We start from the raw sequence: 26,467 nt of genomic DNA, 5'->3' as shown, positions 1-26,467 counted from the left end.
ATAAAAACTTGTGAGAATTCATTACCAGGAGATCCACACTAAAGGAACTATAGAGTTCTTTAGGTAGATGGAAAATTATCCCAGATGGAAGCATAGAGATACAGGAAAGAATGAAGAGCAGTGGAAAGGGTGAATGTTGCATAAATCTAAAGTAATATCAACTGTATAAAACAGTAGAAATAATAAATGACAACGATAGCACAAAAAGCAGGAAGAGGTTAAATACGGTTTAAATACTCTAAGGTCCTTGTAATTTTTATTTTTAAAAAAACCTAACGAGTCTGGAATATATGATGTAATATCTAAGGAGGCCCTTCTCAGCTATGTTTAGTGAGAGAATCACATCCTAGTGTCCAAAGATAGGGATTGTCAGACTTCAGCCCATGGGCCAAATCCAGCTTGCAAGCTGTTTAAATACCGTTTTATTGGAACACAGCCATGCCTGTTAGTTTATGTATTCTCTATAGCTGCTTTTATGATACAATGCCAGGGTTTAGTAGTTGCAACAGACACAATATGGCCAGCAAAGCTCAAACATTTACTCTCTAGCCCTTAATAGAAAAAGTTCGTCAACTCATGCGCTAAAATATCCTTTGTATGTAATGAATTAATCCCTGTGCTTCTAGCATGGCGCTAGCTATGTATCATCCTTGGAAGAATTGAAAAATAGTCACTCAAGTTATTTTCTGTAAGGCACAATTCTCTCATGGAGCTTTAGTTGGAAAAAGCTGCTCCAGGATAGCCACTGAAAGGATAGAAAGAGAATTTATAGATACCAAGCTCATAGAGGAAGAGAGGGGAAATGGAATAATAAAAAAATACTGGTCCAAAAGAAGACAAGAAAGGAGAGAAATAAAGTGTAAAACGAGTAGTAAAATGGTCAATTTAAGTGATATCAGACAAAATAGACTTCAAGGCAATACACATCCCTAGAAATAAAAAAAGGAAATTTTGTAATGAAAAATGAGTTAATCCTCTAGAAAATTTATATGCACATAATAAGATAGCTTCAAAATACAAAAAGCACAAATCAACAGAATCAAAAGGAGAAATAGATAAATTCCTTATCACTATTTCTTCTGTTAGACACAAATTAGGAAGAGCCGGGTATTTGTTTAATGTGGTATAAGCTCTCAGACCAGCTTTCCCTATTGTACTCAATAGTAAAACCCTAAAAGCTCTCTCTCGCTAATTATTATACCAAATAACTCACTTGCAGAATTTCTGCTTTTCATCCTAGAAACTTTTGAGCTCTGCTGGAGTTTGGAGTTCTTACTTTCCAAGTGGGGAATGCTTCTACAAGAGTTCACAGAATAGTTTCATTGAGTTGGACTATGAGGCTGCCACCCATTTGGGGCACTAGAGAGACAATGGAAGGAGGAAGAGAGGAACAAAGGGGGCTTCCCTTCCTGGTTCTAATGTACTTTTTTGGTGCAGCAGTCAGCAGATTAGCATCTGGGAGTCCTGGTGGTTCTCACCTCAGTGGCACTTAAGGAGTAGCTTTGGTCCACCCATAATACCCTTGGGGAAGATTATTTGCCACCTAGGAGGGCCCTTGTATGGACTATCTCTTACCTGGGCCCTCTGTTAGGTCTTTTTGCTACTCACCAGCTGTGTGTCCTATGGCAGCCACACTGCCTCCAGTCCACATGGAGGGATCCTCTTCTAAATTCTTAGCCCCTTATTTATACTCCCTCAGCCTAGAGGTAGTAAATTTCTGCTCTCTGCATTTGCGGCTTCTGGACCACTTAAAGACCTTTTTTGCCCCTCTTAAAAGTTAGCCAACTTTTACTAGTTAACAGATCTATTAAATCTACCCTGTTCAAATTATTGGTGTGGTTTCTGATGCCAACTGTTCTCTGACTGCTAAGACTTACTGACATTAGTATTTAATCTTCTCTAACATTGCTTTCTAAGTCCCTGCCAGTTAATAAGGTGTGTTAGTTTTCTATTGCTGCATAGCAAATTACCACAAACCTAGCTGTTTAAAAGAGCAACCAATGTTAGTTTAGAGTTCTGTGGGCCAAAAGTCTGGCATGGCATGACTGAGGTCTCTGCTTAGGGTCTCACAGGGCTGAACTCAAGGTGTTGGCCAAGCTGAGCTCTGGAGGCTCTGGGGGAAAATCTGCTTCCAGGCTCGTTGTTGGCAGAATTCAGTTCCTTGTGGTTGTAGGACTAAGGTCCTTGTTTCCTTGCTGGCTGTCAGTGGGGGTTGCTCTCAAGGCCACCATGTTCCTAGCCATGTATCCTCCATCTTCAAACCAGCAACTGTGTGTTGAATCCTTCTAATACTTTGAACTTCTTCTGTCTCTGACCTCTAAACCTGGATTCAGAAGGTTCATGTGATTAGGTTGGGCCCACTTGGATAATCTCCCTATCTTAAGGTCAGTTGATTTGGGACTTTAATTACATCTGCAAAGTTCCTTCACAACAGTGCCTAGATTAGTGCTTGATTGAATAACTGGGAGAAAGTATGTATAAACCAGCAGGTAAGTATGGGGAGAGTGTCTTAGAATTCTGCCTACCACAATATGAAATAGAAACAAGAAATAAAAAGGTGAAAAGAAGATGGTTGTTTACAGATTGTATATCCAGAAAACCCAAGGTGGTCTGCTGTAAAGTTATTTGATGCAGTATAGATAAATCAATAGTCTGACTAGATACCTACCATCAGTAACCATTTAAGCAATACATAGACTATTTGATCCTAACATAATAACAATAAAGTATCATAAAATACCTAGAAATGAGCTTAACATGTATAGGAAATAGATATAAAGAAAGTGACAGTTTCACTGAAAGAAGAAAGAAATACATTGAGAGATTTCCTCAATTAGGAAAATTAAATCCTACAGAACTTTTGGTTCAATTAATTTGTAGGATTAAAGCAATTCTAATTTTTTAAAAAATACATGTTTTTCTTTTGGAACATGACAAAATGGTTATAAATTTCATCTGGAAGGATAAAAGCATAGTTAAGTAAATTTTTAAAAAAGAATAATGAGGGAAACTAGTGGTAGCAGATAACCAAAATTTTATAAAACTGGAATAATTAAAGTAGTGTGGTCCTGGCAGAAGCACACAGAGATTAATGGGGCAGAATGGTCTTCAGGCCCATCTTTTATATGTGGTTTTGATATATGAAGAGTCAGAGTCACAGATGAGTTGGGAGAGGAAGGATCATTCAGTCCTGGGCACTAAATGACATCCAGGCACTCAGTTGATCTAAAAGGAGGCAAGATAAACCCTAGTGTCTACCCTACACCTAAAGAAACATTAAATAAAGCATCATCTGTATAAGGCAATTAAGATATCTAGAAAATAAAAACAGAATTTGAGGAATGTTTCTGCACTAAAAATCTCATGAAAGTTTTTTGTGGGATTTTATAGGAATTTAAAACTTCTAAATGTCAAAGATAATTAAAATATGACATGCAGCTCAGTATCAAAAGAAACCCAAACAAACCAATCAAAAAATGGGCGGAAGACCTAAATAGACATTTCACTGAAGAAGACATACAGATGGCCAACAGACACATGAAAAGATGCTCAACATCACTAATTATTAGAGAAATGCAAATCAAAAAACTACAATGAGGTATCACCTCACACCAGTCAGAAGGGCCATCATCAAAGAATCTACAAACAATAAATGCTGGAGAGGGTGTGGAGAAAAGGGAGCCCTCCTGCACTGTTCCCGGGAATGTAAATTGGTACAGCCACTATGGAGAACAGTATGGAGATTCCTTAAAAAACTGAAAATAGAGCTACCATATGATCCAGCAATCTCACTCCTAGGCATGTATCCGGAGAAAACCATAATTCGAAAGGATGCTGCACCCTGATGTTCACTGCAGCACTATTTACAATAGCCAGGACATGGAAGCAACCTAAATGTCATCAACAGAGGAATGGATAAAGAAGGTGTGGTACATATATACAATGGAATATTACTCAGCCATAAAAAGGAATGAAATACTGCCATTTTCAGAAATGTGGATAGACCTAGAGACTGTCATACGGAGTGAAGTAACTCAGAAAGAGAAAAGCAAACATTGTATAATATCACTTATATGTGGAATCTAGAAAAATGGTACAGATGAACTTATTTGCAAAGCAGAAATAGAGTCACAGATGTGACTCTATAGAGTCACTCTAGAGAACAAACTTATGGTTACCAAGCGGGGAGGGGAGATGGGACAAATTGGGAGATTGGGATTGACATATATACACTACTATGTATAAAATAGATAACTAATGAGAACCTACTGTATAGCACAGGGAAGTCTACTCAGTGATCTGTGGTGACCTAAATGGGAAGATATATGTATACATATAACTGATTGGATATAAAGAGTAGATATATAAAAGAGTGGATATATGTATCTGTTTCTGCTGTACAGCAGAAACTAACACAACACAGTAAAACAACTGTACACCAATAAAAAAATAATAAAAACTAAAAATTAAAAAATTAAAAATAATTAAAAGACAAACTAAAAATGGGGAAAATGTTTACAGCAACAGGATAAAAGTTTAATCCATTTAACATATATAAATTCTTACAAATTGATAAAGAAAAAAACAATTAAGAACCCAAGGGATAGCCCAGAAAATATAAATTGTTGATTCACAGAAAACAAGATTCATGCAGGTTAACAATATATGGGGAATTAATAGTCAAAGAAGGCTTCCCTGGTGGCGCAGTGGTTGAGAGTCCACCTGCCAATGCAAGGGACACGGGTTCGTGCCCCAAGTCCAGGAAGATCCCACATGCCGCGGAGTGGCTGGGCCCGTGAGCCATGGCCGCTGAGCCTGCGCGTCTGGAGCCTGTGCTCCGCAACGGGAGAGGCCACAACAGTGAGAGGCCTGCGTACTGCAAAAAATAAATAAATAAAAAAAATCAAAGAATTGTAAATTAATGCCAGTGAGATACTTTTTCTATCTGATTAGCAGAGATCAAAAATTATAATACTCAGTGCTTGTGAGGATATTTTGAATTAAGCACTCTTACACTCAGCTAATAAAAGTACAGATTATTAAAATGCCTTTGGATAACAGTTTGGCTATAAGTATTGAAACTCTTAATTATACCCTTTTGTTTTAGTAAGTCTGCTTCTGGAAACCTCTCTTAAGACAACAATCACAAATACAGAACAAAATAGAATAATCACAAATACAGAACAAACTACACATGAGGGTTAGCGATGAAAGCAGTATAAAAAGGAAACACCTGGGGCTTCCCTGGTGGTGCAGTGGTTGAGAGTCCACCTGCCGATGCAGGGGAACGCAGGTTCGTGCCCCGGTCCGGGAAGATCCCACATGCCGCGGAGCGGCTGGGCCCGTGAGCCATGGCCGCTGAGCCTGCGCGTCTGGAGCCTGTGCTCCGCAACGGGAGAGGCCACAACAGTGAGAGGCCCATGTACTGCAAAAAAAACCCCAAAAACAAACAAACAAACAAAAACTAAAAAGGAAACACCTAAGTAAATAACAGGGGAATTGTTAAGAAAATTATGGTCTGTCTACACAATGAAAATATGTTATCTGTCATTAAAAATTGTATTTGTGAAGCTTCCTTAGTGTGAGAATACCTTGTTATGAATGAAAAAAAAGCAGAATATAAAATTTTATATATAGAATTATTTCAATCATAATCTTTTTTTTTTCTTTTTTAAGTTTAGAAACTTCCATGAACTGAACTGAGCATTATTGAGAGTGTAAATTAACACTGTGGTCAACCGTGTACCAGTGGTACTGTGCTAATTAGCAGTATTTACCAGCTCTTTACTCTTTATCGCATCTTCTTCCCAACATCAGAATTTTTTCTCTGCATCTGCCCGTCTGTGAATCTGTTCTCCATGGAGATCACTTCTGTACTTTAATGATTCCCTGGTTAAAAATGCACAGCTCCCCCTCCCTTTTCTTTTATGTCTGAGCATATGTAGAGTCCAAAAGGGTTTGGTTATAATTAGCATCTTTTCCACTAGGTGCTACTGTCTGTTTTTCAGACTGTAAAAACTTTTTCAGTGCGATTTGAAAGTACACAATTGCTTTTTCAGTGTTGGATGTCATTTGTTGGGTGCTGAATGTTTAAATCTCTATTATGGTACATGTGCCTACAAATGACTACAGACAGTTAATGGAGAAAATAACATTAATTTTCAAGGAAACTCTTTGTACTTTTACCTGAGAGATGCCAGGGTGTATAGATTTTAAATATAAGAACCACATTCTGGATCGTCTTTATTTCAAGTAGTTGTGTGTTTATTCCAGTTTTCTAAAATGTAAGCTCAGACTTCCCTGGTGGCGCGGTGGTTAAGAATCTGCCAACTGATACAGGGGACACGGGTTCGATCCTTGGTCCGGGAAGAGCCCATGTGCCATGGAGCAACTAAGCCCATGCACCACAACTACTGAGCCTGCGCTCTAGAGCCCACAAGCTGCAACTACTGAGCCCACGTGCCACAACTACTGAAGCCAGCGTGGTCTAGGGCTCACATGCCGCAACTACTGAGCCCACATGCTGCACCTACTGAAGCCCGCACACCTAGAGCCCATGCTCTGCAACAAGAGAAGCCACTGTAATGAGAAGCCCGCACACCACAACAAAGAGTAGCCCCTGCTTGCCTCAACTAGAGAAAAGCCTGTGTGCAGCAACAAAGACCCAATGCAGCCAAAAATAAACAAATAAATAAGTTACCATATGATCCAGCAGTCCCAATCCTGGGCATGTATCCAGAAAAGACAAGAAACTCTAAAATGTAAGCTCTGTGAAGGCAGGGACCAGAACGTTGTCTGGCACATAGTAAGTACAGTTGACCCCTGAACAATGTGGGGGTTAGGGGCGCCAGTCCACTGCACAACCGAAAATCTGCATGTAACTTTACAGTCGGCCCTCTGTATAGGTGCTTCCACAACCTTGGATTCAACCAGCCTCAGATCGTGTAGTACTGTAGTATGTATTTGTTGAAAAAATCTACATATAAGTGGACCTGCGCAGTTCAAACCCATGTTGTTCAAGGGTCAACTGTATATATCGAATGAAAAAGAGTGATTGATTGCCACTTCATGGAAGTGTCTACAACTAGAATTCATTAGTATGGATACCTCAGTGCCTCTCCATTTCTTGGAATTTGTGTCATTTAGCAGGGTGTACTTCGTTGCCTTAAAGCAGCAGTTCTCAGCAGGGGAGGTACCAACTCCTTTGAGGGGCATTTGGAAATAATGGAGGTGTGTTTAGAGCTATGACACGATTGGGTTCAGGCACAGTGGCATTTAGTGGGTTAGGAGGCAAGGATCCTAGATGTTCTGTAGTACCTGGACCAGTCCCATACAATAAAGACTGGTACTGCGTCCTTGATGACTTTTGGTTAGCCCTCTGGATATTTAGGTAGGTGAAACATTTGTTTATTCTCACACAGAACCTGTTTTACATGAATATACAGTTTGTGTGTGTGTGTGTGCTGTTGTGATATATAGTGAATTTCCTAGGAAAGCAGCTCTCATGTAAGTTGAGGGAAGATTATACTTTGTCTGGAACGTTCTCAGTAATTATCATTTTGGAAATCTCATCACTGATGTCATGCCATCATGGAATTTGAGTTGCGATGCCAGTTTTATTCATAGCACTATCACAAACTGAAATTATCTTATTTTCTTGTGTTTTTTATTTGGTTACTCACTAAACTGTAAGCTCCTTAATAATAGGAAGCTTATGTATCTTGTTCACTGGATATTCTTATACCTAAAACAGAGTCTGGCATATTGTGGCCAGTTACTAATAAAGAATTGATGCATAAATAATGGGTGGGTGTTTGAATGACAGTCTCATCCTCCTGAGTCTGACCTCTGAATGCTGATGTTCCTTAAGTCTTTGTCCCAGGCCCTCTTTTCTGTTTACTTTAACCTCATCCCTACCTGATTTCAGCTGTGACCATGGCTTTGATTTATCTCTGCATTGACAGCTCCCTAGATTTCTCTCTAGCCCAAATCTTTCCTCTGGATCTAGAATTATATATCGAGCTGCCAGCTCCCTTCCCAGTTTAATGCTCAAGCATCTCAGATTCAGGGTGTTCTTCTCCAGTGTTTATCTTGAACGATGCCATACACTTAGTCACACTGGTGAGAAACCCAGGGGCTGTGCTCAGTGCCCCCTCTCCCTTATGCCCATATGCAGTTAATCACCACGTTCTATTCATTTTATCTCCTAAATAATTTTCAAACCCTGCTTTCCACCCCCAAATCCTCTGCTGCTCCCCAAATCTAAACTACCAATTCTAAACTCTTAGACTGACAGCAGAGCCTACTCATTGGTTTCCACTTGTCCACTCTTTTATCCACGTATATTCCATTCTCCATGTAGTAGCTAGAATGACCTCTCTTGCTGAAGATTCTTCATTAACTTCTCACTGCTCTGAGGATAAGACCAAAAACTTTAACTCACGTTTATCCCACCAGACTTGTTTTAGCCATTTCTTCATTGTCCCCGTGCTTTAGGCTCACTAGCCATCTTGCTGTTCTCAAAACGTGCCGTATTTCTTTTCCACCATAAGAGCTTTCATCCATGCTGTTCCCCTGCCAGTTCAGCTAGTTATCCTTCAGAGCTTAGCTCACCTCCACAGGAAACCTCCCATGCTCTCCTGACTAGGCCAGCACCCTCCTCCCTCATGTGCTCTCACAATGCCCTGTGCTTCTTTTTTTTAATATATATATATTTTTAAATTATTTTATTTTTATTTATTTTTGGCTGCGTTGGGTCTTCATTGCCGTGCACGGGCTTTCTCTAGTTGCGGCGAGCGGGGGCTGCTCTTCATTGCAGTGCACAGGCTTCATTGTGGTGGCTTCTTTTGTTGCGGAGCACCGGCTCTCGGCGTGCGGGCTCAGTAGTTGTGGCTCGCGGGCTCTAGAGCACAGGCTCAGTAGTTGTGGCACACGGGCTTAGTTGCTCCGCGGCATGTGGGATCTTCCCAGACCAGGGCTTGAACCCGTGTCCCCTGCATTGGCAGGCAGATTCTTAACCACTGCACCACCAGGGAAGCCCCTGCCTTGTGCTTTTTAGCAAATTGTAATTCATGTGTTATGAAAGTAGCTGTCTGACTTTCCCATAGAATTGAGTTGGTTTTTTTAAAATTCATGAAGTGTATGTTTGACCTCCATATATTTATTTATATTATCATCATAAAGAATGGCCTAGTAGCAACAATTTATTTTCTAAAATTTAATTGGTTTTTGTCCAGTAATTTCATAGGGTAGACCACTTTGATTTGTTATTTCAGGGGCATACTGTATTTTATTTGTTCTAAGAAACACATTTTTCCCACTTTTAACATCTCTGAAATTGGCATGCATCTTATAGACAATGGTATGTCATGGTGTAATTGGCAGCGTTTTTCTTTCTTAGTGCATAAGAAATAATGGTGCATCTTATATTTGAAAGATCTTAGATTAGATAAAATTCGGTATTTTTATAACAAATTCATTCTGGAAGATTTACTGGAAACCTTGTGATGCTCAATCATTCTGTAGAAGCATTACTAGGATTTTTCTGTAGCCATAGCAAATAACTGGTGACATCTTGATCCCTTGAAGAAGTTTCTGCCCAAAAGCATTTTGCTCATACTCTATAGAGTTGAATGTTGGGGACTTGATTTATGTATCATTTGTTCAAGTAACACACAAACTCAAATCTGTATCTGTGTATGTATATCTGTTTTGTTTTGGAAAAACTACCTACTTTTTATCTCCACATAGAGATGGGGAAGCTCTCCATCAGTTCTAGAAACTGTTTATTTTCCTCCAGGAATGCATTTTCTCCTTCCTTTTAGAAGAAGTTTTAGATGAGCACACCTAGATTTCCCCAGCCGTACTTGTATCTAGATATGGGCATATGAATAAAGTTCTGGTTAATTGGATATGAGCAGAAATAATGTATGAACTTCCAGGGCATGAACCAAAAAGAAAATGACTTGCTCTGCAATTCTTCTTTTCCCTCCTCTAGTGAATGAAAAGAACTGGGTCCCTAGATGATTTTCTGGAACAAAGGTACCTGGCCAGCCTCCGGACTTGGGGGAGAGATGTTTTGAGGACATTGTATTTTGGGGTCTCTTAGTTATAGTGGCTCTGCCTGTACTGTAACTAATGTATCATCTTAGAGATTGTCTTAATTGGACTCCTCAATTTCCAAAAAGTGGAGTCAGCCTTACTATCAGCTTGTCTTAAATCTGAAGCACATGGCTCTTGCTCTTGGACTACGTACAACAAAGCATGTGTGCTCTTTAGGGATGTATTGTGCATGATGAAGGAGCATGTGCTGGAGAGTCAGTCACTTACTGTCTGTGTCACAATGGGCTACTCACCGAGATCCTCTGAGCTTCAGTCACCTCCTTTAAGATGCAGGTGATGTCCATTTTAACAAAGTTGTTTTGAGGAGTCATTGGGGTCGTCTGTTGAAGAGGCCTTGCAAGCCCCGTGTTTACTAAATGATAGCTATTGCTATCATTAGTTTTTCCAAAGACTACAACCTCAAACTATTTTTCTGCCCTAGTATTTTTCAGTTGAACTTGGTATCTATGGAGGATTGTTTGATTTTCTAGGTTTTATCTTTGGATTCAGCAAAACCATCAGAAACCTTCGTATCTGGACCATGCACCTTGGCTCCCCAGAAAATTGCTTGAGTTTTTGACAGTTCTCCTGAGTTTTCCCATCATGGTTTTGGCTATGTGCATGCTCTAGGGCCTGAAGGAAGCTGTCCAGAGCCTGACTGTATGTCACCTGGGAGAGGTATCCCCTGGAAAACTTATTTCTGGACCTGAGTGCTAGGGAAACTTTTTCTTCCTTTGTAGAACTGGTGTATGTTCTCGTGGTTTTAATAAGAAGCCGTAAAGGACAGAGTGAGGAATAGAATCATTAATAGTAACATAATTTAGTAAGTTGCTCATTGCTTCACTATAAGGCAGATGGTAGGTTAGCTCTGAGCACTTATACTAATCCATTACCAGATGTGGTTCCATTAGAGTCCTTTAAGGAGGTGAACTCTGAATTTTTTTTTTTTTTTTAAAGAAATCAGAAAGCCAAAATGGTGGCAACTAGCAGAGAGTTGACTTTGTGAGAGTAATAAGAAACATTTGCTCTTTTAACTTGGTATGTGAACATAGTATTGGACATCCAGGTCATACAAGTTTACATACTTTGAGTATTAGAGTTGTTGATTTAAGACAGTAATTCCCAGGCTGTAGTTTAAGGTACTGACACAACAATCTGTGACTAGTAAATACTTCTTACTATCCAAAGTATAGAACTGAACAAGTCAGGGTCCAGTGGACAGTTCACTGCTTTGTGTTTGTTGAATGAAAGACTAAGGACTACACCTGATTATATAAGAGCACCATGGCAAATTATAGAACACTTTTTTTCTTAATTAGGTTCCCGTAGGATCTCTGTCTAGACTTTGTTGTTTTGTTTCTTTGTTTTTGGTCATATGAACCTGGTGTATGTTTAAAAAACAAAACAGAAAATTTAATTCTTTTACTAACTGATATTTTTCAGGTAGGTTTTCTTCCTAATCATTTCTGAAATGAGTCTTTGTATTTCACATTTTTAATGTGAAATATTAACAATCCCTTTCAGTACCTGTGTTTTTTCTGCACAAATAAAATTTGTCATATAATTTATCTCCTGCCTTAGGTTTCTTTGTAGAAACTGTTTAGACAGGCATCTGATGCCTTTATCACCTCATGACTCCAGCGCAGACCCTTGAAACCTTCTTTCCTACTATCCTTTCATATAAACCCTGGCTTCACAGATGTTTCTGGATCAGGGGACTGGGTGGATGGTGGTGGTATCATCTCCTTTTATATTTGACTTTTCCATTGTGCAGATTGTCATAAAGCTATTTCTGCCCAGGTCTTGTGCACTTGCCTGCTCTCCCAAATTAGAATCCAACTTTGAGCACAGGTTAGTTTAATGGCTCTGGAAAGTGAGTCCACAGTTAACAATCCTTTTAGTTCACAGAATTGCAACATTTTTTTTGTTTTTGTTTTTAAATTTTATTTATTTATTTATTTTTGGCTGCACTGGGTCTTTGTTGCTGTGCACGGGCTTTCTCTAGTTGCGATGAGCTGGAGCTACTCTTCGTTGCAGTGCTTGGGCTTCTCATTGCGGCGGCTTCTCGTTGCAGAGCACGGGCTCTAGGCGCGCGGGCTTCAGTAGTTGTGGCAAGCAGGCTCAGTAGTTGTGGCGCACGGGCTTAGTTGCCCCGCGGCATGTGGGATCTTCCCAGACCAGGGCTTAAACCCGTGTTCCCTGCATTGGCAGGCGGATTCTTAACCATGGCGCCACCAGGGAAGTCCCAGAATTGCAACATTTTTAAACAGAAAGTTACCCTGGAAATGATCTGCAGTCCAGCTCTCTCATTGATAACTGCCCCAGGTGTCTGTTTCATCATTTTAGTGGCTGGCCTGCGGTTATATGGTGCCAGGACTTTGTTCTTTCTTCTTCATAATCATGAAGGAGAACCTTCTCTAAATTTGCCCAGATGTATCACAAGTTTTAGAGCATAGAAATATTACTGAGTCAAACAAAAAATACTGGGCAAGTGATATTAGGCAAATCCAGGCAAATAGAGTCTCTTTCCCCACCTATCAGGTTTCATACTTCAGGTCTATATGCTATTAATTAAATTTAACTTGTTTTATATTTGATGTCATTTATTTGTTATTTAGGCACATCTGTGAATTTTACTTATTCATTAGTGTGGCAATATTTAAAAGTCTCCGGTTTGTTGACAGGATTGAAATAGGCTTTAATTTAAGGATTCTTCTGTCAGGAGAGAGAAACCAAACGGTAACGTGAACAGGGAAAGTTTAATATAACGAACTGCTAACTCTAACGGGATTGGAGTAATGAGGGATTTGCTAGTCAGTAGAAAAAGCTTTAAATTTTGCAGGCATGGCGGTATAAGGAGTAGCCACTGCCCACAGGGCTGAGATGGGGTGCCCAATGAGAGCCCCCCTGGCTGAGATCCAGACCTCTGGAGAGGGCACAAGGGATGGCAGAAAAGTCACTGAGCGTGGGGGTGGGGTGGGGGGACTGCTGGGAAATTCTCAGGGTGGGGGAGGGAGGGGGCTTTAGGAGTCAGCCAAGAGCAAAACTTTTCCTGCTGTGTCTCTCTAGCACCCTCTGTTGAAAAAGCTTAACATCGTGCCAGCTGGCAAAGGAAAATGTTTAAAGGTCCCAGTTTTCACAGAGTGGGCAAAAAGCTGAGCGTGGAGCCAGAGCGGCAGTAAATCAATAGCCAGCACAGTTCCCCACCTCCGCATTCCTTAGTAGTTGGAAGTAGACACTTTTGGGTAAAGCATGCTTGTCATTGGTTACCCAGTACCTATTTTAAAATTTTCTAGCAAACAGTGAAATCCTGATCATTATTAATAACCACTCTGTGGCTTACATACCCGGATGTGCCAGCCAGGACTACTGTATCTGAGAGATAGGTTGGAGATTTGCTTCTATTATTTTAAGCATATTTAAAGTACACATATTCAAGTATCATTATGTAAATTGACGATGAAAATGGAGCAACAATAAAAAGTATAGTGTCATTTTCTGACTTAATTTGAGGCTACTTTAAACTCAGAAATGAAATAAAGAAAAGGTTTTCACAAAATGGTACTTAGGGACTTCCCTGGTGGTCCAGCAGTTAAGACTCCACGCTTCCACTGTGGAAGGCACGGGTTCAATCCCTGGTCGGGGAACTAAGATCCTGTATGCTGTGTGGCTTGGCCAAAAAAAAAAAAAAAAAAAGAAGTACTTATAACCTCTATACTTGTAACTGATATGTGATATAGTAATTCTAAAGCAGTTTTTATAGTGGTTAAAAATGTTTACTGAACATGATTAGTTTTGAGACATCATAATTAAATAGTGCTAGATCCAGTCAGCACTTACTTTTACTGAGTAAGTCTAAATTAAATAAATAGATTGTTGAGAAACTGTATTTATCAGGATTCTTTGGTTACAAGCAACAGAAAGTGACTCTGTACAAATTAAGCGGGGAGGGGAAGAGGGACTTTGGAATGATATGAGGTGGCTGACATCATTGAAGGAAAAACTGAGAAGGCCGGGCTCCTCAGCCTGCAAAATCTAGGTAGCAAGTGCTAATGGACAGATCTGGAGGCTGCAGTCGCTGAGATGGATCTGTTCCAGCTGTTTGCCACTCAGTTCAGGATTCATATTCCAAGGAGTGTCCTGACTGGCCTAGTAGGACCAGGGAAGGGCAAGGCACTGAGGTACCAGGCCACAGGAACAACTTGTTCCTGGGCTCAAAGGACATACGTTACCAAGACTTAATTCTCACGCCATTTCTTTGCTTCTCTTCCTTGGCGTCAGCTTCATTTCCAGGCCTTCTGTGGTTAAGGCCTTGAGTTTCCGTTCAGCGTCCTTCCTGTGAGATTCACATGCAGAGTCATCCTGAATCTAATCACCGTGGCCCAGGAAATGCAGTGCTTTTTGATTGGCCAGACACATCTCTGGAGCCACTGTCCTAAACATTAGCGTGAGAGAAGGACTGGTACTCTCGGGGAAATTGGGGTACAATTTCCAAAGGGAGGAGTAAAGGAAGCTGAGCGGCAAAAAAAAAAAAAAATGTTTGTCTGTGACAAAAAGCCAATGGAAGGAGATAATAAGAGGTAGAGAAGCATTAGTGGGACAGGGAAGTGGATATATCTGTTAGTGGTTAGACAGCAAGCACCATAATGTGTGTTTATCCGATGAGAGGGAGCTGCTAAGAAGTCTGGTCAGTCAGACTGCTCCCTACTACGGGTGCTGCTGGCTTTCGTTCTGGTTTGGTGTTTTAGCCACAGTAGTAAGTCTGTATTAGCACTAAAATGAAAATAATGTCAGAGTTCTTTTGGAATACCTTGAGGCCAGCTGATGTGGCCATGCCTCTCTTCAGATCTCTGTGATGCTTCTCCATCTTCTAAAGTAAAGGTTCCTGCAGTCAGCATTCCCAATCAGTGTCTCGTCCTTTTCTCCAAATCTTCCCTCTGTGTCTCATGGTACACTGGTCCTGTGGTAAATGAAGATCTTTATCTTTAACTCTGTACCCTCGCAACTCACTCCATGTCTCCCCCTCCATTTAATTGAAACCCTATCTCTCATTAGGCCAGGAATGGAGGGGGAAGAAGACGCATGAAGGAGGGATTCAACATTCTCCAGAACCACCGCCTCCCCCGACCCCACCCCGCCTGGTGACCATTTACAAATCATTATTTTTTGCTTTTGTTTTTGATTTTTGTTGTTTTTATTCACTTTTTAAAAAAGTTTACATACCGTACAATTCACTTTCTAGTGGACAGTTATCTAAGTTTCAACAAATGCATACAGTATATATATGTAATGTTTATCGGTGTATATAACCACCGTCATAACCAAGATTCAGGATAGTTCTGTCATCCTCCAAAAAAGTTCCCCTTCGTAGTAATATCTTCCTCCCTCCCCAGCCCCAGGCAATCACAGGTCTGTTTTATGTTCCTATAATTGTCCTCTTTTTCCAGATTGTCATATAAATGGAACTATACAGCACATATCCTTTTGAATCTGGCTGCTTGTACTTAATATATGATATGTCTGAGTGTGGTTTTCTTCGAGTTTATCCTAATAGGAGTTCACAGAGCTTTTTGAATCTGTAAATTTATTTATATCACCAAGTTTGGGGAGTTTTCCTCCGTTATTTTTTCAGATTTATTTTCCTTCACCAGTCTCTTTCTCCTCTACTCCTGGAACCCTAATGACGTGAATGTTGGACCTTTTGGTATCGTCCCCTGATCCCTGAGACTCTTCATGTTTCTCAATCTTTTTTCTGTCTGTTCTTCAGATCAGATCATTTCTTTTGCTTGAATTAAGTTCACAAACTTTTCCCTCATTCATTCTTTCATTGCACTCATCTAGTGAAGTTTTTAATTCAGATATTTTATTTTTCGGTTCTAAAATTTCCACTTGAGGGAATTCCCTGGTGGGCCAGTGGTTAGGACTCTGCACTTTCACTGCCAAGGATGGGGGTTTGATCCCTGGTCAAGGAACTAGGATCCTGCAAGCTGCGTAGCACAGACAAAAAGTAAAAAATAAGTGAATGAATGAATGAATGAATAAAATTTCCACTTCTGTTTTTACAGTTTCTATTTATCTGCTGTGAACACCTATATTCCCATTTGTTTCAAGGGCATTTACCTTTATTTGCCTCCTGGAGCATAGTTACAATAACTGCTTTAAAGTCTTTGTCTGATAATTCCAACACCTGGGTCACCTGGGAGTTGGTATCCCTTGTATTTTGTCCTGACAGTTTGACCACATTTTCCTAGTTCTTTGTATGAAGAGTAATTTTGGATTTTATCCTGGACATTCTGAATATGTTGTATAGACTTTGAGTCCTATTAAACTCCTCTAGAGCATGTTGATTCTGTTGTTGTTATTTTGTTTTGTTTTTGTTTTAGCAGGCAGTCAACCCAGTTAGGTTCAGACCACAAAGTCTGTCTCGCCTCCTGTGGGCAGTGGTCCAAATGTCGTTCAGTTTCCGTAGCTTTCACCATGCTATGCTGCTTTGGGCCTGGCCCACCCGTGTGCCACTCAGGGGTTAGCCCAAGACTTGGGGGAGAAGAGGGGAGGGTAGTTGAAGTTGTAGTTCAGTTTTCAAAGCAGTTGCTTCGCTGTTTTGGGTCTGTCCCACACAAGCATGACTCGAAGGTGAACCCAGAGCTGTGAAAGTTTATGCACAGACTTTGGGGGTCTCCTCCAGCCGATTGCTCTCTGGGTCCCCCACACTGTCTAGGTCACAAGAGCTCAGTTTCCTAATTCTCTGTTCAGAAAGATGGGCTTCTCTCGGTTTCAGCTTCCTGGGCCACCACAGCACAGCACAGCTCTGTGACTGGGGCCAACCTTCTGTCAAAATTACAACAAACCAGCTTCAAGAGGAGGGGAGGTGAGAAACTCGCCCCCATATAGTCACCTCCCCAAGTTTTGACTCCTCTGCCTAGTCCACCTGCTTTTGTTTACTTTTCATAGTTTGTATTTTTGAATTTATATTGTACCTCATCCAGTCTTTTGTGGTAATCAGTGGCAGAGAGGCTCTGGTGGGCTTACTCCATCTTGGCTGGCCCCGGAAGTCTTAAATCACGACCTGTATTAGTTTTCTATGCTGCATGACAAATTACCACAAACTTAAAGCAATACATATTCATTATTTCACGGTTTCTGTGGGTCAGGAGGCTAGGCATGGGTTAGTTAGCTGGACCCACTGCAGGCTGCAGTCAAGGCCAGGTCTGGGTTTTCATGGGTGGGGTGTGTGTGTGAGGGGAGTTGACTGGGGAAAGGTGGGCTTCCAAGCTCACTCAGGCTGTTGGGAGAATTCATTTCCTTGCAGCAGTAGGACTCATGGCAGCTGTTTCTTCAAAGCTAACACCTGAAAGGGAGACTAAAGCAAGTCTGCTAAACAGATGGAGTCTTATAAATGTAGTTAAGGCAGCAGCATTCCATCACCTTTGCCATATTCTAGCGGTGAGAAGCAAGTCACGGGTCCCTCCCACACTCACGGGGAGGGCGTTACACAAAGCTGTGAACATCAGGAGACCTTAGATTCTCTCTAACTGTGTTTTCCTTTAATCCTCAAATAAAAACTCTTCCTTCCACCCTCTGCTCCTATTTGTCAGAGTTGTGGTGCCCTTTTCTACCCCACGTCCTGGTGTCACGCTGAATGACTGCATGACAGTCCAGTTCTTTTACCCAGTCCAGCCCATACTTGAGCCTACAGGTTCTTGACCTCCTACGCTAGTGACCTTTACTTTTGAACCTAGTTCTGTGACTCTGAATCTCAAGCATAAGCTATCTACTACAGCATTCTGTTTATTTCCATAGTCTATCAAGTATTAAGGATAATTCAAGCTTTACTGTCACTTTCCTATTAGATTCTATGCCCCTCAAGGTCTAAGACTATTTTATGTCTTATCCTTTCCGTACTGCCCACAAGGCTGTATCGGGTATTCAAACACATGTTGAAAAATTAAGAATCTTAAATATTTATTTGACGACTGGACAGGATACCTCTTCCTTCCCCTTCCCTTTTTAATTTTGTCTGATAACACTTAACCAGCTCTTCCTAACGTAAACCCTGCCAGGAAATTCTAATTGAATTAGCCAAACTGTATATAACGGAATATAACACACACACACACACACACACACATACACACACTGAATTAGTGAATATTTTAATGACATGACATTGGAGTCTAACTTCAGAGCATAAGCTGTGATGTGTCCTGTAGGTGAAACTAGGTTACAGTTTCTGGTGACTAAACCTCACAGGCAAAAACAAGCCCACCCTCTTTTTTGAATCCCGTTCATTTGCAAAAAGGGAGTAATCAACTAATAAAAGACTGGAAATTTGGAAGACTTTCCACCTAGAATACTTTGGCATAGGGTGGCTACAGCTGTCAAATCATGTTTCCCTGGGAAAAGGTGTAGTTAGCTAGGAATACTGAGATGATTGATACCCATAGAGGCTCCACTTATGGGCGGTCACCTACCTCCCAACCCTTCCTTCTTCTAGCTGCCTCCAAAATATGAGTGTGGCTCTTTCTCTACCCAAAGCCTCCTAATCCAGTGATTGCTAAACTATTTGAGAATAAAAGAAATATGCATCTTGAAAATCCAGATTATTAAAAATATTTTCTTTCCAATAGAATTCAGTATACTAGGGACCCATGACAGTATACCTTGCCATACAAAGTATAGGTAATTTATGTCCACTTTGCCCCTTCAGACTTGCTCTGGGTCCTGAAGTTGAGCCCCGTATGAGATTTCTCCTTACCTAGTTTTCACTATTACTGAAGCATTAGCTATATCACTAATCAAAGCAATGCTGTTCTCTTTAGCAGAAGCTAGATAGACTAAAGCTGGAGTTATTTGTAATGGTGATAAACTGGAAATGAAGTGAATGTGTATGAATAGAGGAATAACTGAATAGAATATGGTAACATTCACACCATGGTATATTATGTAGCCATTAGAAATAATGGCTATGGATTAGATCTATCAGTTGGGAGAGGGGATGAGGAGAGAGACACATATTGAATGACAAAAGCAAGATGCAAAAAAGTTTACATAACATGATCCCTGTGTTACAAAACAATGATCAAATAAAATCCTTTGTAAAAGTATATAGGTATGTATGTTTCCATATAATTACATGAGCATGGAGAGAGGCACAGAAGGATATGAACTAGGTGGCTACATAGGTCATCTGGAAGAGAGGTGGAGAAGTGAACCTTTGAGATGGATGTGGAGGGAGAAGAAAGAATGAGTAAGGGATGCCAAGCAAATGAGAAACAAAAGCAAAGGGTATATTGGGAAAAAATATATGCTTATATGTACACATGTATATAAAATCATATGTATTTAAATTTAATTTTTTAAGTTGAAATTAAAATTTAAAAGTGAAATTCTCACAACCTGGCTATCCCTCTTCTTTATTTCCCTTACAGCTTGACTTGTAAATCTCACAACTTCTCCACATAGGAAAAAAAAATACAGTTTATAATCTTACTAGCCTCAAAAGGTAGATAGAAATTTATTAAATATTACTTGGTCATTTCAGAAAATAAAGTTTCCCTTGAAAAGAAAATATAGAAGATTTTTTTCCAGTATAAATTTCACCTGAGATTATGGACCAGAAGTTGGTACTAGAAATGTCCTGAATGATGACAGGCTTTTCTTGGTGCCACAGAGACAGAAGACAGTCCTGCCACCAAGATACTTACAGCCCAGAGTACAGAAGGAAGCATACAATGTTCATTAAAAGCAGGACATAAGGTCCCCTTAACTATAATAGAAAGATAACATAAGCAGGAGGGCATCACCCAGCAGACTTTTATGTTCTCGTTGCATTTTGTACATATCGCTGTTATAGTAGTGATCATTTATTTGATGCATTATTTATATGAATATCCTTAAAAGCGTATGAACTCTGCCTTGTCACTGCTGTAATCTCTGCTATAATATTTGTTAAATGAATCAATCCCTCTCTTTGTCCCTGGTGCCTACCACAGTAAATAACATATGCTAGTTGTATAGTTCCTGAGTGACTGAATTAGTGAACATATGAGATGATCTTAAGGTTTAGACTCTGTAGCAAAGGAACTGATGAAAATAGCTGAGAAGAAAATGGAAGACAAGGAATAGGAGTTTCTGGTAAAGATAATGAATGGGTACAGTGGAAATAGGAAAGGAGATTATGGTCAGAATTCAGAATAATGACATCTAAAATTTCAGCAGTTCTAGGTGGTTAAGGTCTAGTAGCTAATACTTTGAATAAAGCACCTTGGTAATCAGGGGAAAGGCTGCATGTTTTAGCCTTTGAGGCTACTTTAGCAAAATGGCCAGCTCCCCAACCTGTCTCCCTAAAGCAAAGCCAATGAGGAAGCAAGTCCAGCCCATGCACACAAAACTAATTGGTTTTTTGGTTTTTTTTTTTTAAGCCTGAACGGTCAAACCAAAGATGACCAGACGATTGAGAAAAGTCTCTCACATCAAACGGAGTCTAAGGGAAGAACTGTTCAGAAAGGAAACAATGCAGAAAATTTAGCAGAACTTCAGAAAAACCCTAATTAATATCCTCTGCTAGCATAAAAATGATTTGCATCCATAAAACAAGAACCCAGTATTGTGGGAAAAGAGCAACTGGAGAATAAGAAAGTTATATAAAAATTTAATATCATGGAATAAGAAGCTCAGTAGAAGGACTGGAACACCAAGTTCAGTTAAGCACTCAGAAAATTGAGAACAATAACAAAAAAGAGTAGAAAACATAAAGATAAATTATGATGATCCCTCCAGGAAACTTAATATGTGTCGTCTAGAAAACAAGATGTTTTCAATAAAATAGAGAACTGAAAGAAATGTCTCTATATTGAAAGCATCAGCCAAATACTAAGCACAAATAATGGGGGAGAAAGATACCAAGGTGCACATCATCATGAAATTTCAGAATCCCAGGGGTGAAAAGAAGCTTTGCGGGGGTTGGGGGGAAGCACCTAGAAAGGACTAAAACAGCAAAATGACATCAGACTTTTCTTGAGTAGGTAGTGGATGCGAGAATACAGGGGCACTGTGCCTTCAAACTTGATTTTCAGCCTAGAATTTGTGCTCAGCCAAACCATCAGTGAAACAAAAAGGTAGCCAATTCCAGCATAACTGAGGGCATCATTCAAGGAGGAAGAGAAGGGAAGTCACAAGATGACCGAGTTGGTAAGTTCAGGTCGGCATTCATGGGTGGGCAGTGATGAGGAGTTTGCACACAGTGTTCCTTCCGCTTAGTCTGTTAGCTCCTCTTTTCCCACTGTATCAATCTGGATTGATAGAAATGACACAGTGATACAGAGTTAAAAATAAGGAATATGTAAACTACGATAAAAGAGTAGGCTCCAAAAAGATACACAAATGTCCAAGAAGCATATGAAAAGATGCTTGATATCACTCTCATTAGGGGAATGCAGATCAAAACCACAGTGTGGTGCTTAGGGTTAGTCAAACTAATAGAGACAGAAAATAGAATGGTGGTTACCACGGCCTGGGGAGAGGGGTGTGTAGTGGGGAGTTATTTCTTGGGCACAGAGTTTCACTTTTGTAAGATGAAAGGAGTTCTGGAGATTGGTAGTACAACTATGTGACTAACGTTACTGAACTGTACGCGTAAAAATGGTTAAGATGGCAAATTTTATGTATATTTTACCACAATTAAATTTTTTTTTTTAAATAAAATAACCAGAGGATATTAGAAAACTCTAGCAGAGTGCTCCCGGCCCAGAGTGAGCTGGACTGAGGCTCTGGAAAGGAGTTTGGAGAATGCAGTTGAGGAGAGGGCTCATGTTTTTAAACTGGAGGAGGGTGGATGTGTAAAAAACAGAAACAGTTTTTGTAAGGAGGATATTGCAAGAGGAAAAGAACAGTTAGGAACTCTAGAAAAAAAGCAGCTACACAAGAAGAATGTCCTCACAGTACCCTACCTAGCTCTGCAGCGAACATTAACATACTGTTTTTAAAGCAAATGCCATTCATCGTTTGAACTCAAAGCAGTGATGGGGTGGAAGATAGGGGTCTGAAGAACCAAATCCGTATCCATCATTGTAGAAATTAAATTGTTACTATCTCAAATTGATAAGTCAAGAAATAGGGATCCAAGCGTTTTTAAAGATACACAACCGTATATTCACATAGAGAGAGAACGTTCTTTAAAAAACTCCTTGGGCCTCCCTGGTGGCGCAGTGGTTGAGAGTCCGCCTGCCGGTGCAGGGGATGCGGGTTCGTGCCCCGGTCTGGGAGGATCCCACATGCCGCGGAGCGGCTGGGCCCGTGAGCCATGGCCGCTGAGCCTGTGCGTCCGGAGCCTGTGCTCCGCAACGGGAGAGGCCACAACAGTGGGAGGCCCGAGTACCGCAAAAAAAAAAAAAAAAAAAAAAAAAAAAAAAAAACTCCTTACCTCAAAGGAGAGAGCCTGCGGACACTGGAGAAGGAAGAATCTGTCTTTTTGTTAGCATATCTTTTGTACCGTTTATGTTTTCTCATGAGCATGTATTACTTTACAAGTAAAAATGAGATTCAGTGTTGATTTTTTTTAAATTATTAATGAAAAATTGCAGGAATTGTATACCAGGAGTTAGAGGTAGAAGAAATTAGTGCTAGTTAGGGGGATATTAGATAAAACTTTATTAAAGTTCATACATTTGAATCGTGCTTTGTCATAGGAACATGAGCTCAGGCAGGAAAGTGTAAGATATCTCAGGGCTACGTGAGCTGTTTATTTACAGCATTTTATTTTACCAGTACAGTAAAACCTTAACTGTACTGCTGGAGAAATAGCTGGTTCTAATTAATTTAACCTTCAGAGTAATCCAATCAAGCAAAAATCATTTTTATTCCATCTTCTGTAGAATACCTTTTTTAAAATGTAGCTCTGCTTGCCTTCTTTATTAAGTTTAATATCTGAAGATAACTTAAGGCTTTCGTTATGCTGTAGATTAAGAAAGTATAACAGCAGTGGTGGATAGCCACTACATGCCCAGTTTTTATCTGTTCACTTTTTCCCTAGCTGTGTGGCAGTAGCGTGGTGATTACAGCAACAGCCCGTCACTCACAGGGCTCGCCTGTACCTTGTAAGAATATTGAAACACAGATCTCTTAGTGTCTCTGCATCCTATAGCATGAAAATATTCCTGGAAGGGATCATCTAAGGTAGTGAATAATAGCTGGCTCCCAAGCTTGGGAAATGTACTGACTTCCTTTTAAAAGTTGTTTCTCAGCCTTGGTTGGACATTGGAGTCATCTGGAAGCTTTTAAAACTGCTGATGTCTGAGTTCAATTCCCTGATTTCACTGAAAAGGGATACAGCCTTGCCATTGGAAGTTTTTAAAACTTCCCAGGTGATTCTGATGAGCAGCCAAGAACCACTGTTTTAAAGGAAGAATAATCTCTAAGTGCCTCCCATCACCACCACCTCGTTGATTTAAGTTATTTTTATTACGATGGCATTCAGATACGTACAAACGGACACTAGGGTGAGATTCCTATGCATGTGGTAGTTGTCAACACATTTACAGGTTAAAAACAAACTCCAAAATTAAAAAGTTAAACAACAGTGATGGGTGGACAATGATGGTTTGTTTTTTTTTTTTAAGATGTTGGGGGTAGGAGTTTATTAATTATTTATTTTTGGCTGTGTTGGGTCTTCGTTTCTGTGCGAGGGCTTTCTCTAGTTGTGGCAAGCGGGGGCCACTCTTCATCGCAGTGCACGGGCCTCTCACTGTCGCTGCCTCTCTTGTTGTGGAGCACAGGCTTCAGACGCGCAGGCTCAGTAGTTACGGCTCACGGGCCCAGTTACTCCGCGGCATGTGGGATCTTCCCAGACCAGGGCTCAAACCCGTGTCCCCTGCATTGGCAGGCAGATTCTCAACCACTGCGCCACCAGGGAAGCCCCTGGACAATGATGTTTTGCTGAGGCTTTTGTGCATGTTGTTCCTTCTGCTTAGTCTATTAAATCCTCCTTCCCACTTGTATCAGTCTGGCCCAGTGAGGAGACAGAAACTACATGGTGATATAAACAGGGTACGTTTATTATAAAGAGTAGTTAAACTGTGGTAAGAGAACAACTGTAGAGCTAGCTAGGGCTGAGGGAGAGAACCTGAGGAAGGGCCGATTGGAGGGGGCCCCTCCCCAAGGCTGGAGCTCACACTCACTGAAGAAGCTGTAGGTGCAGCCCCCTGGATGGCAGAGTGGCTCCCAGCTTCGCCCAGGTCAGCCAGTGGGCAGTTGCTGGCAGCAGGAAGCATTCCTCCAGCCCGGGAAAGCCGGTAGCCCGCCACACGGGCACACAGGAGGTGGGAGCCCTGGTGGCGAGCTGCAGTTGATGGCCAGGCGTGCAGGTGTGCAGACCACGTGGCAGTGGCAGTGCCACAGGCACGGAGCACATGGCATCCCCGTCAGGAGGGCCGTGGCCACATCATTGGGAGAAGGCCACAGAGACTGGTTTGGGAGTGGGGCGAGTAGCAGGAGGCCCGCAGTGCACAGTGTCTGTGTTGACAGGGTCACTGGAAGGTGACACTAGATCACGCCAGAGCTGCAAGGTTGCTAAGAGACTGCCCTTTCTTAGTCCTTGGCTGGGGTCCTCACCAGGTGTCCTCATAGCCACATGCTGACCCCACCCTGCAGCTTCCAGAGACAGTGGGACGGCCCCTTGCTGCTACAAGCCCCTCTAGCGCCCTTCATTGGGAAACCTCTGCATTGCGCTCACAGGGAAGGAGAAGTGCTTGAGGGGACGGGTCCATTATTGGCAAAGCGTGTGCTGGAGGGTGAATCTGGAGCTGACAGGCAGTAAATTGATAACTGACACAGCACCCCATTCCAGCCAGACACTTTTGCCACATTTAAGCCGTAGCTCATAGGCTACCTCACTCTTCCAGGTGTTGCTCTATGCCATGTTCCAGTGTACCCTTATAGTAGCTCACCATGCTGTGTAGGCATCTTTGTTTAAAAAACAATTGTTTTGTCCAGCCAGCATAAAAGGTGCGCATAAGAATCACCTGCAAAGGCTCTGATTTGGTTGGGCTGGTGTGGGACCCAGGCATCTACACTTTCAGTAGGTAGATTCTGATGATGGTGGTCCCTGAGACAGCACTTCTAGAAGTACTGGTCTGGGGCTGGACTCTAGGGACTATGTCTTTCTCCATCTTGTACCCTTAATTCCTGGTACACTGCCTGATAAAAGGTTGGTGTTCAGCAGATGTGGGCCAGTGAATGAACACCGCCAAAGAAGTCAGGGCCACGTGTTCTAGTACTTAACAGAGAAGTGGAGCTGATGGGGGGAGGAGTGAAGGTCCATTTCGAACACTGCTTCTCAAAAATGTCCTTCTTTATACCACGCGTGAAACTGTTTGGCTTAAAACTTTCTGCAGCTAATGTTTTTTCTTTTATTTTTTTTTTCATTTTTTAATTTTAAAATGGACATTATACTAATACCACTTCATTTTTAATAGGGAGAAAGAAGAAGAAACACAAAAAGAGGAACGTTTGATGGAAGAAAAGAAAAAGAAAAAGCAGGAAGAAAAGAAAAAGAAGGAAGGTGCTCAGAAAAAGGTTTGGCTAGAGTTCCTAGTTCATTGTTTCTGTCATCACTCGTGTCTCACCGCATTATAGCCATTGCATTACAGAGGTTCGGTTCTTACTTTTAAAATTCAGTGTGCTCAATCTACAGTGCTAGTGACATAGATAAAGGGTGACAGCCACAGAATGTCTTTTTTAAGGAATCAGAAATACTAGAGCTGTGTTTTGAAGGACTTTGATTTTAGTCATTGGTAGTAAAGAATGTCCATGCTATTTTACTTAAACTGAACTGTCCAGAGCAACCATGTCTAAGGGCCATTTAACTGATTTTATTTGAAAAGATAGAAATAATTTTTGCAGCTTTGGCAAGTGTTCTTTTACAACTTGTACGAGTAAATATTAAAATTTAAAGTCCTACTGTGTATCTTATGGTCAGGCTTGAATTTTAGGGCATTTAATGTACCAAGTTATGCCATTTGTATTGTTCTTGCCTAACGGCTTAATGCATCTTATAGTTGAAACTGTATACGTTTTAGTTTGTATTAAAATACAGAGCTTAAGTGAGCTTCCAGATAGATTTTTTTGCCTTTAGATCAATATTGGCACATAATTAATAGAATGTAGACAATTATACATTTTTCCCAGTAGTAAATTTTAATAAGATAACTGGGCAAAAACTTGTTTTTAAAGTTTCCAATATTAAAGTCTGCTTATAAACTTTCATATGGATGTGTACATCCTACACATTATTCCTAAAGAGTTTCTGATTTTTTTTTTTTCAGGCTGCTGATCAAAAAACCAAAGGTAAGTTTACTTTATCTTGGGGGGA

The 26,467-nt window shown here is 40.8% G+C and overlaps 1 protein-coding gene across 4 annotated transcripts in view; it reads left to right on the top strand.

Annotated features, from left to right (window-relative positions):
* The window catches only part of TNRC6C (trinucleotide repeat containing adaptor 6C), a 126,786-nt gene that overhangs the window by 20,764 nt on the left and 79,555 nt on the right, over window positions 1–26,467 (top strand). For all 4 annotated transcript variants that reach the window (XM_082603641.1, XM_082603642.1, XM_082603640.1 and 1 more), the window contains exons 2-3: window positions 25,572–25,671; window positions 26,421–26,442. In XM_082603641.1, the coding sequence (XP_082459767.1) occupies window positions 25,609–25,671; window positions 26,421–26,442 (85 nt within the window). In that variant the 5' untranslated portion in view covers window positions 25,572–25,608. The remainder of the gene's footprint in view (window positions 1–25,571; window positions 25,672–26,420; window positions 26,443–26,467) is intronic.

Source organism: Mesoplodon mirus (genome assembly GCF_964341445.2).
Source record: "Mesoplodon mirus genome assembly, chromosome: 18".
NCBI lineage: Eukaryota > Metazoa > Chordata > Mammalia > Artiodactyla > Ziphiidae > Mesoplodon > Mesoplodon mirus.
The sequence above is the reverse complement of the archived record's forward strand: the minus strand, read 5'-3'. Positions and strand labels throughout refer to the sequence as shown.